The sequence below is a fragment of the Dermacentor andersoni genome, chromosome 2 (assembly GCF_023375885.2).
Source record: "Dermacentor andersoni chromosome 2, qqDerAnde1_hic_scaffold, whole genome shotgun sequence".
Classification (NCBI taxonomy): domain Eukaryota; kingdom Metazoa; phylum Arthropoda; class Arachnida; order Ixodida; family Ixodidae; genus Dermacentor; species Dermacentor andersoni.
Genome location: NC_092815.1, coordinates 231,897,863 through 231,914,998, shown reverse-complemented (window position 1 = coordinate 231,914,998; position 17,136 = coordinate 231,897,863). Strand labels below are relative to the sequence as shown.

Here is a 17,136-nt window from a genome sequence, read left to right as displayed (position 1 = left end):
CCGTGTAGCATTGACTTAAAAGCACATTTTTATTGTCACTAGAGAGAAATTATATTGGTAGTGTTCTTTTGCATGTATCTCTTTTGAAAATCTCTTTCATCGCGACATTGCTGTAGCATGCTCATTACGGCCACACGTTTCATCGCATTGCCTGTCAGTTCTCACGTGATCCAAAAAACGTGTCGCGAGAGTTCGTAAGCGCACGCCTAGTAAGCACATTCCAATACGAATCCGTTCATTTCCTCGTGTATATTGAGGACGCACGGGCCTCGTCTTTAGTTTGGACTTTGACGCGGGCAGCTGAAGTTTCCAACGCGGAAGTTGGAGGTTTCATCGGCGCTGACTCCCCGGCACAGCGAGCGACGTCAGCGCGGCCACAGTGCAGTTCCGCGTCATCGGGGGCACCGTACACGCCTTATCCGGAGTGACGATTGGCCGCCGGCACTCCCTCTCAGCGCCGCTTGAGGAGCGCGCCTGTGTGGTCTCGCGATCACCCTTTCAACATCGTAGGCCTACAACACGGTGCTCAGGCGATAACGAGACTGGCAAGTGTATCAGGTGCCGCCAAAGGGAAAAGGTTCGCGCGCAGTCGACTCGCCTCGGGCACTGTACGCAGCTCGGCACACGGTACAGCCATGAAAAATCTCGAAGCTTTGACGATGCTGTTTCTCGCTGTTCTCTTTTCAGCAGGTAAGCACATCTATATATCCCGCGGAGCTTAGTGCTGGGAGTACGGTTGTACATCGTACTGTAGAATGTGCGTTTATATCTACAAATAAGTGGCGGTTATTTATTTAAAATATGTAGGAGTGCCGTTCGGTATGAATTCAATGGACGACTAGTACTTTCCCGGCAGTAGACGCAAATTAAGTTCATGGAAATGTCGTGCATTCTCACTGCTTATTTTTTGAAATATGTCGTGTTCTATATCAGTCTGAAAATTTGCTGTTACTTGTGAATAGATTTTTCCAGCATGAAAATTTACCAGTTTTTTTTAAATCGCCAAATTATCGTGTCGAGCTTCTTATTTTTTCGTTCTACACCTGATTTCACTAAATTCGTTCGTGCTAAAACATTCTTCATCACTGCAGGTCTAGCTCCTTAACACTGCAGTTGCGCCGAATACTGAGAATCAGCAATTTTTTTTAGTAGCAGGCTAGCAAAGGCACCGTGCTATACGGCAATGCGATTATACAGAAAATACGACTGGTTGAATTTCATGCTCTAACGCAAATAGATACGCGTTTGCCTCGGCGTATGCTTCATTGCTCCCTGCTCTTTCTTGGAACCGAAACGGCTGCCTGACTTCTCCGCCACCACTGCCACTCGACAAACGCGCTTTTACATAAAAAAAAAAAGCCAGTCGACACTCCGTTCTCAACTTGACAAAAGGTGCATGCCTTGCCTCCGCTAATTCAGCACAATGCGTTGGCGGGCTAGTTGGTGCGAATCCATGAATACTTTGTTTAGCGCAAACCGACAGAGACAAGAAAGACGACAGGACAAGGCGCCTTGTCCTGTCGTTTTTCTTGTCTCTGTCGGTTAGCGCTAAACAAAGTATTCATGCCTCCGCTAAACCGAGCTCCCAACAAGACGAATGCTTCTAGGCAAGTACTCGCTTTTATCGCATAATGACGTGTTGTAAGGCATATATTTGTTACAGTGAGCATATTTAGGTCGCCTTTGTCGCATTGCATAAACAGGAGGAGAACAGAGCCGTTAACGAGCTCACCTGTAGCGGTTATAAAGATGGGCAGCACGTGTGTCTCAAAGACCTGTAAGCCTTGGTGACCGCTAGACTCGGTTGCGCGAATGCATGCGCCCTTTTCAAGGCCGCGTTTGAATCGGCGCCGAAATTACAGCGGGCGACCACCAGACGCCGTCCCCTGAGAGAGCCAGAATAAGCCCACAAGAATGAACACCGGGGCTTGCTGGTGTTGCATTGCTACAGAGTGCTGTGGTATCCATGTCTATCTCTGTGACTGCCTTTTCTTGCTCTTGGATCTATAAAAAAAAACTGCTCGTTTAAAAAAAAATTCATTCAGATTGCACGCACTGAGGGAGACAATGTAAGCGAAACTTTTTTGCCTTTTGCTGAATTGACGTTTGGCAATGATGTTCACGGCATACAAAAGTCGGGTTGTGATGGTAAATGTTACTTTACGTACAACAATTGCGTTTGTCTACGTGTTGCACAGAAGATACAGTGACTAAAGGCGCGTTTGCCCGCCATTTTCGTTGTCAGCGGGAAGCTTAGTACTGTCATTGCCTCGTACGGCACATAGCATCGCGGCTGAAGCGTTGGCTTGCTTGCGTATTATTGTGTTGATGCTACGGTGCTTTAATGCGCCTTGGCGTCTGCAGGCCCTAGGTCGGTTGTAGGCATGGACAAATTTGGACCTGCGTATTTATTTTTATGAAATAGTAGGGACGTATCGTAGTGTACGTTGAAATAAATGTGTCCGCTTTGTCCGTAACTTTAGCGTTTCGTTATTATTAGACAGCAAACTCGCCACATATTTTCTGACATTGCCTTGCCCCACTCTCGCAGTCGTCCCAGGTGTACAATCCGCCACGAGCGAAGAGTGGCGATGTTGTTATTCACTCGTTTTGTCACGACGTTGCCTTTACTCACTTTCTGCTTCCTGTATTTATTTCCTCTTTCCCATTCTGCCTATCTTTTCTGTGGGCTGTTGCGCGTGAGTGCAAGGGTAAGAGCTGCAGTGTCTGCAATGCTTCTGTGGGGAGCTAGCACCTAATTACAGCCGTCCAGATTGCATTGCGGCGACACCGAAAGAGTAGGGCAGGTCTTGCGGTCCCCTCTCCCGTGATTCTTCCATGTTCATTGTACGCACTGTCAACCACCTCCAACACTGCCTGCCAGCCAGCAGCAGCAGCAGTGGGAAAGTAGAAAGAAGAGGCAACGAAAGCTTCGCTACAACACAGTCCCTTCTGTACGTCATATAACGTGATCGAGACACTTTGCTTATGCATGCGGAAGATTCCATTCATATCGTTGGAGCGGGCCCGTCATAGTTTGGATGTGAAGGAACTGAAGATAAAAGCGCGTCGTTAGAATCATATTCTTCGCAATCACACGTACTTTGTCGTGCTCTCGTGAAGCAGAATGTTCAGCAAATGCGCTGAATGGAAAGCGTTTCTTCTTGACGTTCTTCCAGTAATGCTTGAACCACTCCTTCAACTGTCTACTTTTGCTGACGTAAAAATGAGGACACTAAAACTGAATTGTGTGGTTTTAGGTGCCCAAACCCCAATTTCATTATGATGCACGTTGCGTGGGAGAGTCCGGATTAATTTTGACCACCAGGCTATCATTAGCATGCCCCCAATGCACTGAACACGGGCGTTCTTGCCTTTCGCCACCATGGAAATACGGCTGCCGGAGCCGGAATTTGATCCTGCGACTTCGTGCTTAGCAGTGCAACACCACAACCACTAAGCCACCATCGCGGGGGACATTCTCGCACTGAATGGCATCCGTATTAGGAAATGTTTTGTTATTTAGTTTGCCCTTCACATCAACGAAGCACTGCCACTGTAACCGAAGAGCACATAATTCACGTTTATGGGCAGCAAGGTACTATTTGTTTCTTGTTTATATTGTTTAATATTCACTGATTAGAGGCACAATACACGTGCAATGCACAGTGTGAGTAAACGCTTAAACGCCTGAGGAAGTCTACGAGTCAAAAGAAGCTGACGATACGTACTGTTTACAGATATGGAATACCATAGAGCACTTGGACAACATAACACTCATTCGTGCATGTGAATGTCAGGAAATGCAAAATAATGAGGTTTTGCCGTACCTACTCATAACACCCGTTCGCTTATACCCTTCACAATATGTAGTGGCCGCTTGTCAATTCCTATTATTACCTATTATTGATAGCAATTATAAGAAGCACTGGGATTGGGCTAGTTTGCACTCGTACACATATCTTCGCATACTGCCAAAGAAACAAGAGATATGGACTACACAGAAGTAGTGCGTTACCAGTAGTGTGTTACCAGTCTAATTAATCTTTCCTCTCTTTTACGTCATCCTGAAATTATGACTACCAATCTATCATAAATACATATATCTATTTACTAAGTTTACCTACACGATCTACAATTGTCTGACAACATTCTTAAATGTTGATGCCCAAATGTTTCTTTAGCTTCTGTTTCATAAAAATTGCTTCTTTATAAAATATAGATCCGGTAAAAATTCACATATTCTTGAAGGTGAAACCTTATTTTCCGCTTCAATCATGCTCCAACTGGCCCACCTCTCGACAGTGATGTTTGAAGCACGCGTCTTCAACTTGTGACCTCCACTATTTTAATCATTTATGTACACTCCAACCCATTCAGTTCGATTCACTGCGGTCAGCTACCCTCATTTATACTGCCGTATCTCTATAACAAGGCCCTTCTTTCACCTTAGTGAACTCGTCTGCACACTAAAATTTCACCTACATGTGTCGTTTTCATAAGGTCTATTTTTACCAACCTTAGTCTGAAGCAAGTCCTCATTGCTGCATTTCACCTCGCGCAGGCCATCGCTTAGAAGTTCGAGTGCCATTCTGACAGACCAGCATGTACTTGCATTTGGTCATACCGAGGACTCCATCTGAATGGCACAACGCCCCCCGCCCCCTCCTGTTCGTCTTACTTCGTTGAAGACTACCATACGGAACGCATACATTGTGAGCACAATACGTCAATCCCGTCTTCAACATCTGCACAGATCATCACCAGCGTGCGTCCCGTGTGCGTAGTCACAGCTCGAGTTCGAGAAAAATAAAGAAGTTACTCATACAGAAACACACGCACACAAACACACACATTGCACAACGGCATAACAGATTATGTTATTTGTATCGTTCATCCCCCCCATCCCGCTCCCATGAGTAGGGTAGCAAACCGGTTGAGCTAAACTGGTTTACCTCCCTGCCTTTCCTTCTCCACTTGTTCTTTCCTCACAGACTGAACAATTGTATTAAGTTCCTGACCTAGAATTTACGTTCAACACCGACGGGCACTTGTGCTCGTGGTATGCTCCGCGTTCTAAGAAGGAGCTCCGGCCGCAGAGCTCACGCACTCTATACAAAGAAAGAGGGGCATAGCCACGCTCTGGTTCAAGAATGCGCTTCAGAGGAGCTGTTTTCACACAATCCAGCCGAGTGTGGAGCAACGAGCAAGACAAATAAATTTGGCTGGCTTTCGAGACCATACAGCGAAAGCGGTCTCCGAGATCCTGCTAAAACAGCTGAAGTTGTCAGGCAGGGGAAACCTAATGCAAATGCAAATGCCTTCTCTGGCGACAAAAGGAGAATTGCTGTTATGCTTTATGTTGTCAAGTTGTCGCGCAACATTAAGGAAGTTGCGAATATTCATAATACGCGCATGCGGTTCTCGGCTCTGTAAAAGTCAGGTGTCCTGTGCAGCTGCATCAACCGGCAAGAGCAAGGAAGCTCCTTCTGCGGCATAAGTAATGCTGTCACATTTCTGCCTTGCGCCACACAAGTGGTCTACCACATTCCTTTATCGTTTGGAAAGGCACGCATCGGCCAAACTAGCCGGCGTATCAACGAGCACCTTAGAGAACACAAGGCTTCCCTTTCAGCAAAAGACGGTGCTCATTTCCCTAGTCATTGTAGACATTGCGGGAAAACAGCGGTGTTTGGCAACAGAACTATCTTAGGCCACGGGAAAACGAGGAATGAAAGAGAGATTCTGGAAGCATTCCACATACTTAGGAAAGAAGTCACTTGCGTTAGTGATACGTCTGTGTGCCTCGCTGGTAAAGAGATGAACTTCCTTAGTGCCCCTGCTAAATTTAGATATATCAAAAGGTTGGCCTCTTGCGGCGGCAGTTGACGCGTGCAACAAGTGGTCTGCCCAAAGGTATATTTTCGGCATTCAAGTGTGAATCGTTCACTTATAAGTTCCAGATAGCCATGCTGTTCTCTTCATCTGCTTCCTCGCGTGCCTCCGCCGGTATTTTATCCGTTTCACACATTCACACACATACCACACTCACATAATCATATATATATATATATATATATATATATATATATATGAGTATGTGAGTGTGGTATGTGTGTGAATGTGTGAAACGGATAAAATCGTCGTCGGGGTATGTCCGTAAACAAGCGTGGGAAAGCGTAGTAAATAAAGCGTCGTTTTTTATGTATGTGCCTATGTTATATATATATATATATATATATATATATATATATCGCTTGTTTACGGACATAACCCGACGACGACTCTTGAAGCAATGCTGCCGCGCACGTCACCGGCGAAGAGGATCTAGACGTCTCCACCTATCTGCAGCTCGCCGAAGAAGCACGACAACTCGCGCGCATGCGCATCAAGAATCAGCAAAGGACAGAAAGCAGACTCTACAATCTTCGACAACGCTGTGTAAAATACCAATCTGGCGGCGTGTTTGGGTTAGGACCCCGATGTGACACGAGGACTTAGCAACTTTTCCCGTGTCATTTAGGACCATACAAGATCATCCGACGTATTGGCGCACTCGGCTATGGGGTCTTTCCAAGTGACACTTTGATAAACAGCGATAAACAGGCGACCTGTTTGATCCGCAGGTATGATTGCGACTATTGGCGACTGTCCTCGCCGCTATGTTTGTGCTTTGAGTGTCACTTGCTTTTGTGGGCGCAGGTTTGCCCAATAAAGGGTTAATGTTGTGATTCACACTTTTCGCTAGTGTGTTCTTCACTGGCACCACGTGACAATATACTGTGTGTTTTATGTACCTTGAACCAAAGGATTTTTAAAAAAGTGATTAACCGCTGCTGAATGACACCAACGATATATGGTCAGCCGTCATGTGGCGCTCCTCAGAGTATTTTTCTAATATTCCGCTTAATTCATTAAAAAACTAAGATCAATTATGCAAAATTTTGAATATTCACTTTAAGGCCAAGTGCGTTTTGCTACATTGTAGCGGTCATTCAGAAACGACCGATCGGATCTTATGTGGCAATGTACAGCCGTCAGCACGCTTAGCATGAACGCTCCGCAGCGTGGCTTGGACTGACACCAGCGCCGCGCAGTGTTGTGCTCTGTTATCTCGGTATGTTTGCGGCGGCTTACGATAGCTGGAGCGCAGCTCGATTTGACTGCTCGTCTTGTCTCTCGATTGTGCCTGACCGGCGGCGAGAGTGCGCTCCTTTGACATGTCCGTTTCGCTGGAGGCTGCGCTTGACGCGCGTCCAGAAAACACGTTGCGGTTTGCTTATGGGGAACCAGAGCTGGAGTTTTCACGACGCCTGCAGCGCCGCCCTGGCGGTCAGAACGTGCACAATGCAGCCGCTCCCACGGACGAAAATTGATACTGGTAGTGGCGTTGCGTGCCCTGAAAGACGAAGGAAAGCAAAAGGACGCCGACGATACTGTTGCGTATACAAGCGCCACAACTACGTCGGATGAGGTAGGATGTATCCTTCTGCGTCTTTCCATCTAAACCCTACGAACAAGAACAGAGGCGGCGTTGGATCCAAGCAGTCAGGCGAGCGGAGTAAGTTCCCGTCTTGTCGCCCTCTCAAGCGGTGTCGGGCTGATTTCTAAATCGAATTTCGCGTGTATGCTTGCTTTATTCGATAGTAAAGACGGTCAGCCGTGGCAGACAGTACCAAACAGCAGAATCTGCAGTCGGCATTTCGTCGGAAACAAAATGAGCAATAGCATGCACCATCCGGCATATGTACCAACCATTTTTCCTTCGCAATACCCCCCGCCAAGCCCCTTCCAACACCACCGCACCAAGCGAACGATACGACAGGTAAATATTATCCATTTATTGCCAAGAATTATGTGAGAGGGAAGCTGCCTTGTAATATGAGTTGTGTGCGCATACTACCGGCACACGCGCGACCAAGCCGCCTATGGGTTTTTAAAAATGCGCATGCGGATGAGGGCTCGGCGCTGAGATGCATCCGGTAAATTTATGTAATTAGTGCTAAATGAAGCCAGCGTCTTATGGATCCAGCAGCGGAGCACTCAAACATTTGCTCGCGCGAGTCAGCTGATGCAATAAAGCTTTCTTCTCCATTGACTGCTGTGGCGAAGTAACATCAGTAACATGTCTAGCCAGAGAAATATGGAATGTCTCCAGGCCAACTAATACTTCCGAAATCATAGCGCAGCACGACCGGAGCCATAGCTGCTAGATTTGCCAGGCAGGCTGCCACGCAAGCATGGCAACGGCACACGGCGCAACCGTTAAAGAAACACACGGGCTCGCTTCGACACACTGTGAAAAATATATAAAGCTTAAAAAACTTCTTTCGTCATATCTTCACTTGATGGCGCTAGCTTCTTTACGAAAACTGTCCACTTGAAGCGGCGCGAAAACGGAAACATACGAGCTATAATACGGCCGTGCACGTGTGTGTCGTTTGGTCGAGCGGCTGGGATATGCCGCGTTTCGTCGCCAGGGCGGCGTGCAACGCACTCTTTTCGACGCTCCGCCTATCCAGCGCTGGTTCCCCATATCGGCAAAGCGAAATGGCGGGCGACAGCTCGCGCGCCTTTCGGGTTTGGCCGCGAAGCTGGCGCTTTAAGGAAATGATCAATAGGAAAAGGAGAGCAAATGCAGCTTTGTGGCGTTTGTAAAGGTTGGACGATAAATAAATATGCGAATCCGGTGGCATAGTTGTTCATGTTCATTGACAGAGCGCACCGGAGTGCTCTCGCAGGTTAATGTCTGGCTTCCTGTTTAGTCCACGATGCACTGAAGGTCTAGCGTCGGGGCATAAGAACTGCGCGTGTCCTGACCAAGAAAGGCACGTGGATGCGATTCAAACTAAACTTTTAATGTCTAGTTGTTAGCGAAAAGCGCTAAGTGCACCTTGTCGGATAAGAAACTGACTTTTTAGGTAAGCAGAAAGACTCTGGCCATAAATGCAATGTACCAAAAGGTAGCATGTTATAGCTTATAACTGCACATAAGGTAACTCGACACCGCCGTCGCATCTTGGTGACTTAAACAGCGGGTTCCCGATCTTATTCACAGTGTCATGCTTGACATTTCGCAATGCGCGTATCTTATATGGTGTTTTCGCTAGTTTTTAAAAATGCAGACTGCAGTTAATATTGTAAATGGCTGCATATTCCTATAAAACAAAATTCGGTAGAGGCAGTCAAGACTACTTACGTATGGGAATGCGAAGACATGCCATTTAGGGAAGACATAAAGGTTTGGTTGCGGTTTGCGAATTCAGTTTATTAAATGCGATGCGTTTCTTGGCAAACATTTGCCACTTCGATAGTATCTATCTATCTATCTATCTATCTATCTATCTATCTATCTATCTATCTATCTATCTATCTATCTATCTATCTATCTATCTATCTATCTATCTATCTATCTATCTATCTATCTATCTATCTATCTATCTATCTAGACGCCTACGCCTTGGTGCTTTCATGGTCGTTTCGTTAACTTGGTAGGCTCCCCGCGAACTGCTTCGCATAAGATCGATTCCCAAAGAGCATGGGTCTGCCTGCTTTTTTAGGTGGTCAGTCTTTTTCGAATTTTAAGCACTACGCACACACACAGACACGCGTGTATGACATCACCCGGAACGTTGTACGACGAACGGTTGCGTCACAATTTTGGTGCGAATGGCACCTCCGAGAGCACTCCGATGCGCGCGAGAATATAAGAAAAATACATGAACAAATATGCCACCGGATTCGCAGATTTATTTATCGTCCAACCTTTACAAACGCCACAAACCTGCATTTGCTCTCCTTTTCGTATTTATCATTTCCTTAAACCGCCAGCTTCATGGCGAAACCCGAAAGGCGCGCGAGCTGTCGCCCGCCATTTCGCTTTGCCGATATAAGAAAACCGCAACGTGTTCTCTGGACGCGCGTCAGACCGCAGCCACAGGCGAAACGGACATGTCAAGTGAGCGCACACTCGCCGCCGGTCAGGCACAAGCGAAAGACAAGACGAGCAGTCAAATCGAGCTGCGCTCCAGCTATCGTAATCCGCCGCAAACATACCGAGATAACAGAGCACAACACTTCGCGACGCTGGCGTCAGTCCAAGCCGGTCCGACCACGCTGCGGAGCGTTCGTGTTAAGCGTGCTGACGGCTGTACATGCTGCGTTATGATATTTTTTTCGGGGTCAATAAAACAACCTGACTGCTCTCATGCGCTATTGCATTGCAACGCTCTCAACCACGCCTCGAGCTTATCAGCGACAACGGCACTTCCTTTCCGCGTGCAGCCGTCAAAGACGCTGACGGGTGGTGAAGCCGACGCCTATAGAAAGCTGCGGCCGCGCACCTAGCCACGGTTGAGAGCGCTGCAATGCGATGGCGTATGAGCGCAGTCACGTGGTTTTATTTAATGTTTCGCGGGCTTTATTTAAACTGCGCAAAAGATCACCACGCTGCAGGTACGTTGCTACAAAAAAATTGGATTGATCTTCTGAACTCCTTCTACAATGTAACAAAACCCACTAAGCCCTAAGGTAAACATTATCAATTCTGAATAATTTATCTCAGTTAACTAATCAAGCGGATTATAAAGAAAATATATTAATGAGCGCCACATTACAGCAAACCATATTTCGTTGACCTCACCTAGCTGCGGTTAACCACATTGTTTTTAATGATCAGCTAAAGTTACGTGAAACACTGTATAAACGAAAGAAGAAGGGAAAGCGAGGGGCTCAATCATTATTAATCATGACCATGCGAAGGCAACAGTCATTGAGGTCAAGGAAAGCACCGCGAAATTTAGCTCAAGCTGAATTAGAAATGTAGAAATGAATAAATATTGCTGAATAAATATTATTGAAAGTAGATGAATCGACACCTTTACACTCGTGGAGCCGGATCTGCAACCACCGCATTGCGCACAGCCTGCACTGCCACATACGTATAAACAACAGGTGGGCGAATGAGAAACTTTTGAAATAGGAAACGTATACAAAATGTAGGTCGAATAGTTAAACGCACACGTATATATTTATAGACAGAATGTTTATTATTTCCGGAGAGTTTGCCACTACATCTGCAGTGCCTAGTGAGAGAGAGAATAAAATTTTATTCTAAGCAAGCGCAGTGTGCGCCCTAGGTGGACGGCCTCCTTATTCCAGGTAGCCACGTGCCATGGCCATCTCCCGTGACCGTTCAACGAGGTTGTGCTCTCTCTTCAGGTCCGGGTCTGTGAGCTTGGCCTCCCACTGCTCATCAGTTAGTGATTGGATGCCTGCTGTGCAATGTTTTTCTACACATCCCTATACCACATGACATAGGGTGTCTGGGACATCACAGTACTTGCAGATGTATCCGTGTTTAGATGTCGAAATTCAGTGCAATAAGTTCCCATGGACGTAGATAATAATAATAATAATAATAATAATAATAATAATAATAATAATCATCATCATCAGCAGCAGCAGCAGCCTGGATACGCCCGCTGCATGGCAAAGGCCTCTCCCATACTTCTCCAACTACCCCGGTCATGTACTAATTGTGGCCATGTTGTCCCTGCAAACTTCTTAATCTCATCCGCCGAACTAACTTTCTGCCGTCCCTTGCTACGCATCCCTTCCCTTGGAATCCAGTCCGTAACTCTTAATGGCCATCGGTTATCTTCCCTCCTCATTACATGTCCTGCCCATGCCCATTCCTTTTTCTTCATTTCAACTGTGATGCCATTACCTCGCGTTTTCTCCCTCACCCAATCTGCTCCTTTCTTATCCCTTAACGTTACACCTATCATTCTTCTTTCCATAACTCGTTGCGCCGTCCTCAATTTAAGTAGAACCCTTTTCGTAAGCCTCCATGTTTCTGCCCCGTACGTGGGTACTGGTAAGACACAGTTGTTATACACTTTTCTCTTGAGGGATAATGACAACCTGCTGTTCATGATATGACAATGCCTGCCAAACGCACCCCAGCCCATTCTTATTCTTCTGAATATTTCAGTTTCATGATCCGAATATGCGGTCACGACCTGTCCTAAATAGACCTATTCCCTTACCACTTCCAGTGCCTCGCTACCTATCTTAAACTGCTGTTCTCTTGGAGACTGTTAAACATTACTTTAGTACCCACCCTTCTGCTTTGCCTCTCCAGGTCAGTGAGTATGCACTGCAATCGGTTCCCTGAGTTACTAAGCAAGGCAATATCATCAACGAATCGCAAGTTACTAAGGTACTCTCCATTACCTTTTTCCCCAATTCTTCCCAATCCAGGTATCTGAATACCTCCTGTAAACACGCTGTGAATAGCATTGGAGAGATCGTATCTCCCTGCCTGACGCCTTTCTTTATTGGAATTTTGTTGCTTTCTTTATGGCGGTCTGCGGTAGCTATGGGGCCGCTACAGATATCTTTCAGTATTTTTACATATGGCTCATCTACACCCTGATTCCGTAATGCCTCCATTGCTGCTCAGGTTTAGACTGAATCAAACGCTTTCTCGTAATCAATGAAAGCTATATATAAGGGTTGGGTCTATTCCGCACATTTCTCTATTACCTGATTGATAGTGTGAACATGGTCTATTGTTGAGTAGATTTACGGAATCCTGCCTGTTCCTTTGCTAGACAGAAGTCTAAGGTGTTCCTGATTCTATTTCCGATTACCTTAGTAAATACTTTGTAGGAAACGGACAGTAAGCTGATCTGTCTATAATATTTCAAGTCTTTGGTGTCTCCTTTCTTAGGAATAGGCATTATGTTGGCGTTCTTCCACGATTCCCGTACGCTCGAGGTCATGAGGCATTGCGTATACAGGGTGGCCAGTTTTTCTACAACAATCTGCCCACTATCCTTCAACAAATCTGCTGTTACCTGATCCTCCCCAGCTGCCTTCCCCCTTTGCATAGCTCCTAAGGCTTTCTTTACTTCTTCCGGTGTTACTTGTGGGATTTCAAATTCCTCTAGGCTATTCTCTCTTCCATTATCGTCGTGGGTGCCACTGGTACTGTACAAATCTCTATAGAACTCCTCAGCCACTTGAACTATCTCATCCATATTAGTTATGATATTGCCGGCTTTGTCTCTTAACGCATAGATCTGATTCTTGCCTATTCCTAGTTTCTTCTTCACTGCTTTTAGACTTCCTCCGTTCCTGAAAGCATGTTCAATTCTATCCATATTATACTTCCTTGTGTCAGCTGTCTTACGCTTGTTTATTAACTTCGAAAGTTCTGCCAGTTCTATTCTAGCTGTAGGGTTAGAGGCTTTCATACATTGGCGTTTCTTGATCAGATCTTTCGTCTCCTGCGACAGCTTACTGGTGTCCTGTCTAACGGAGTTACCACGGAATTCTTTTGCACACTCCTTAATGATGCCCACAACATTGCCGTTCAGTGCTTCAACGCTAAGGTCCTCTTCCTGAGTTAAAGCCGAATACCTGTTCTGTAGCTTGATCCCGAATTTCTCCATTTCCCCTCTTACCGCTAACTCATTGATCGGCTTTTTATGTACCAGCTTCTTCTGTTCCCTCCTCAAGTCCAGGCGATATCGAGTTCTTACCATCCCATGGTCACTGCAGCGCACTTTGCCGAGCACGTCCACATCTTGTATGTGCCACGGTTAGCGCAGAGTGTAAGGTCTATTTCATTTCTAGTCTCGCCATCCCGGCTCCTCCACGTCAACTTTCGGCTATCCCGCTTGCGGAAGAAGGTATTCATTATGCGTATATTATTCTGTTCTGCAAACTCTACTAATAACTATCCCTTGCTATTCCTAGAGCCTATGCCATATTCCCCAACTGACTTGTCTCCAGCCTGCTTCTTGCCTACCCTGGCACTGAAGTCGCCCATTAGCATAGCGTATTTGTGTTGACTTTACCGATCCCCGATTCCACGCCTTCATAGAAGCTTTCGACTTCCTTGTCATCATGACTGGATGTAGGGGTGTAGACCTGCACGACCTTCAATTTGTACCTCTCGATAAGTTTCACAACAAGACCTGCCACCCTCTCGTTAATGCTATAGAATTCCTATATGTTACCAGCTATATCTTTATTATTCAGGAATCGGACTCCTAGTTCTCGTCTCTCCGCTAAGCCCTGGTAGCACAGGACGTGCCCGCTTTTTAGCACTGTATATGCTTCTTTTGTCCTCCTAACTTCACTGAGCCCTATTATATCCCATTTCCAGCGCTGTAATTTCTCCAATAGCACTGCTAGACTGGCGTCACTAGATAAAGTTCTAGCATAAAGGTTGCCAGGTGCAGATTCCAATGACGGCCTGTCCGAACCCAGGGATTCTTAGCACCCGCTGCTGCGTCACAGGTCTGACCGCCGCCGTGGTCAGTTGCTTCCCAGCTGCTGGACACTGAGGGCCGGGGTTTGATTGTTGTATTCATATAGGTGGTTGTGGCCAAGTACTGCACCAGGGTGGTCAACCTGCTCTGGTGAGGGAGTGCGTTACCGGTTCTGGTCACCGGGATCAGGCCGCACTCCAGGCCTGTCTATGCAATTTTTTCAACACGCGGGTTTTTTTTTTCATCCGGTGGGAAATTGCGCGCCACCGGGACCGAACCACGGTCCTCTTGCACGCGTGGCGGATGCTCTACGTCTACGCCACCGCTGCAACAGTAGGTACTGGCTTGCAATTTCCTAAGAGTTAGTTGCTTCTGCCGTAGTTAGGCTGTGGTGAGGTGGCGGGTAAGTTCTTCTGTCCAGCCTGTAGTGTTGCAAAATATCGGTGTATTTTTTCCGGACTTCATTCTTCCTCCTTAGCTCGTCCTGCGAGAAAGCCCGCTAAACGTGAGCCAGGGTAGAGGCGTCGGCTGCCTCATTCCCCAGCAGGCACTTGTGGCCTGAAGTCCAAACGATCTGTATATCTGATAGGTGCTTCTTTACCGTGGTTGTGAGGATTTGTAGGGCTAGCCTGGAAATTATCCCTTTCTGAAACTTTGGGCAGGCCTTGTCACAAAAGACAACAGACAAGAAGAAAGGTTCACACCACAACGAGCGGACTATCGACTCAAGTACCAACTTTGTGCCAACTGGCCGTATGTACCAACTGGCCGGAATTTCAGCCCTTCTTCGGCAAGCCGCTTGTGAATCAGGGAGTATTATTGCTCCCTCCCCGCTCGTTGAGATGGCCAGGGCTATTGCCGTTTCGTCTGCTGCATCTATTTCTCTTCTTAAGATGGTAGCTGCCGTTCTCTCTTTGCCCTTGCTATCAACAACGCTCATAGCATGCGCCGGTGTTTCCGAATATTTCGCTGCGTCGGTATATCATGTGTCCGGATTTCGGCCATAGGTTTTTCGAATAGTCTCTATTCTGGCTTTTCTTCTTCCTTCATGGTGGGTTGGATGTATATTTCTTGATATGGGGCTACAGAGATGTACTTTCGAATTGTCTCTAGGATTACCCTTTTCTCGTCGTGCCATTGCATACCTTCAGTGTAACCTAAACTTCTGAGTGTAGCCTTCACTGTTTCAGTGAGTTTGTGACGTTCAAGTTGGTTGGCGTTGTGTGCTTCGACTAACACCTCCCAGGTGTTGTGGAGACCTAAGCGGAGTAGTCATTCTGTGCAGGCGCAGTCGGAGATTTCTATGGCAATCTTGATGGCCTTCCGGATGAGGATGTTCACTTTCGCGATTTCCACATTCTTGAGGTTTATGTAAGGGGAGGACTGCAAACGGCAGACATAAATGATCAGGTTTAGGTACAAGATCACAGGTTTTCAATAAAGAATATCACATGAATAGGCACTCAATAACTTTGGAGCCTGGTTGTACAGAAGCCTTCCAAGAAATAATGTATACTGCATGACGATGTCTCAAAACCGCTGTAGAAATGTTTCTTAAAAAAACAATCAGAAGTTGTGCAATAAGGCAAAATAAACCTCTAGAATGATGGCCGTGCACTTTACAAAAGAGAACATCACATGTTGTAGCGTTAAAGCTAAAAGAACGAAATTACAAATGCCAGAAAGACATGACAGAATAGAAACAGTCACAGATTGTCAGGTGGGCATTTGTCATGAATCCAAAACCTAGCCTGAATTACCAATCTTACTAGTGCATTGCTTTTCAAACGTTTGCTCTTTTCTGTTGTCTTATTTCCGATATTTTGTTCAGGAGACGGAAAACAGTAATCAGGCATTAGGATTCGGTTATTGCGAAATATTTGGTTATACTTATATACTCTAAAATAAAAGGTACTTATTTTTGAACATGAATACGAGTAGTTAGTGTGTACTATTCGACTCGTGTCGAAACATGGAATATTCACCCAGTCCCTAATATATTTTTAGCTTTTTAGGCTACACAGATTCCTAATGAAGGCAGTGAGAGTAGCTAACATGACATCTTGCACAGGAGTTCCTAGGTGAGGCGAACATACTTTTGCCTGTAATAATGCATTTCCGGTAAATATTCGTGAAAAATATTCAAGTAAGTTTTCGTGGACGCGTTAGGGCAGTTTCTTGAATGGCAAATTAGCAGGTGGTCGCATTTTTTTATTTTTAGATTTATTTTTCTGCCACCCCTGCTGGGGCGCACTGTGAAGGTGTGCAGTATTTGATAAATAAAATAAATACAGTGAACTCTCACTTGAGTGAACTTCAAGGGACCGAAGGAAATAGTTTACTTAACTGAAAGTTCACTAAACTGAATATCCACTAGACCAACATAAGACATGGCATACAGAGTCAAAAGTTTGAAGTGCGATTCATGGAGCAAAAGAAATGGCATCCATAGTGTTAGAAATGTGTGAAATGGAATTTGTACATATCAACAAGAACAATGTTCATAACAGTTATAATGCTGCCTTTATCAGGCGCTGAAAGATTTCCAGCTTGTCCGAGAGAAACAACCGCTTCCGTTTCGTCGCACTCATGTCGAAAGTGGGTATGCGAATTGCCGTTGTTACTTAAAACTGGTAGGGTGAACGGAGCCTATTTAAAACACACCACATGGGTCGTTTGTGTGCACACGCGGAACCGACGAGACTGGAAAGAAAGAGACGACGACCATGCCACGACTAGCCGGTCGGAGAAAAACACACACCATGTGGTTTGTAGTGTAACAGATCGCCGCTTTGCCCCAGGGGCGCTGTAGCGCCAGCGACGTTACATTGCCGCTGGAGCGGCGGTTTGA

The 17,136-nt window shown here is 46.0% G+C and overlaps 1 protein-coding gene across 2 annotated transcripts in view; it reads left to right on the top strand.

Annotated features, from left to right (window-relative positions):
- Positions 1-424: 424 nt before the first annotated feature.
- LOC126539811 (uncharacterized) overlaps positions 425-17,136 on the top strand; it is a 152,473-nt gene continuing 135,761 nt past the window's right edge. The window contains exon 1 of one of the 2 annotated variants that reach the window (XM_055075744.2): positions 425-690. In XM_055075744.2, the coding sequence (XP_054931719.1) occupies positions 636-690 (55 nt within the window). In that variant the 5' untranslated portion in view covers positions 425-635. The remainder of the gene's footprint in view (positions 691-17,136) is intronic. The other variant, XM_050186638.3, reaches the window with a different exon arrangement.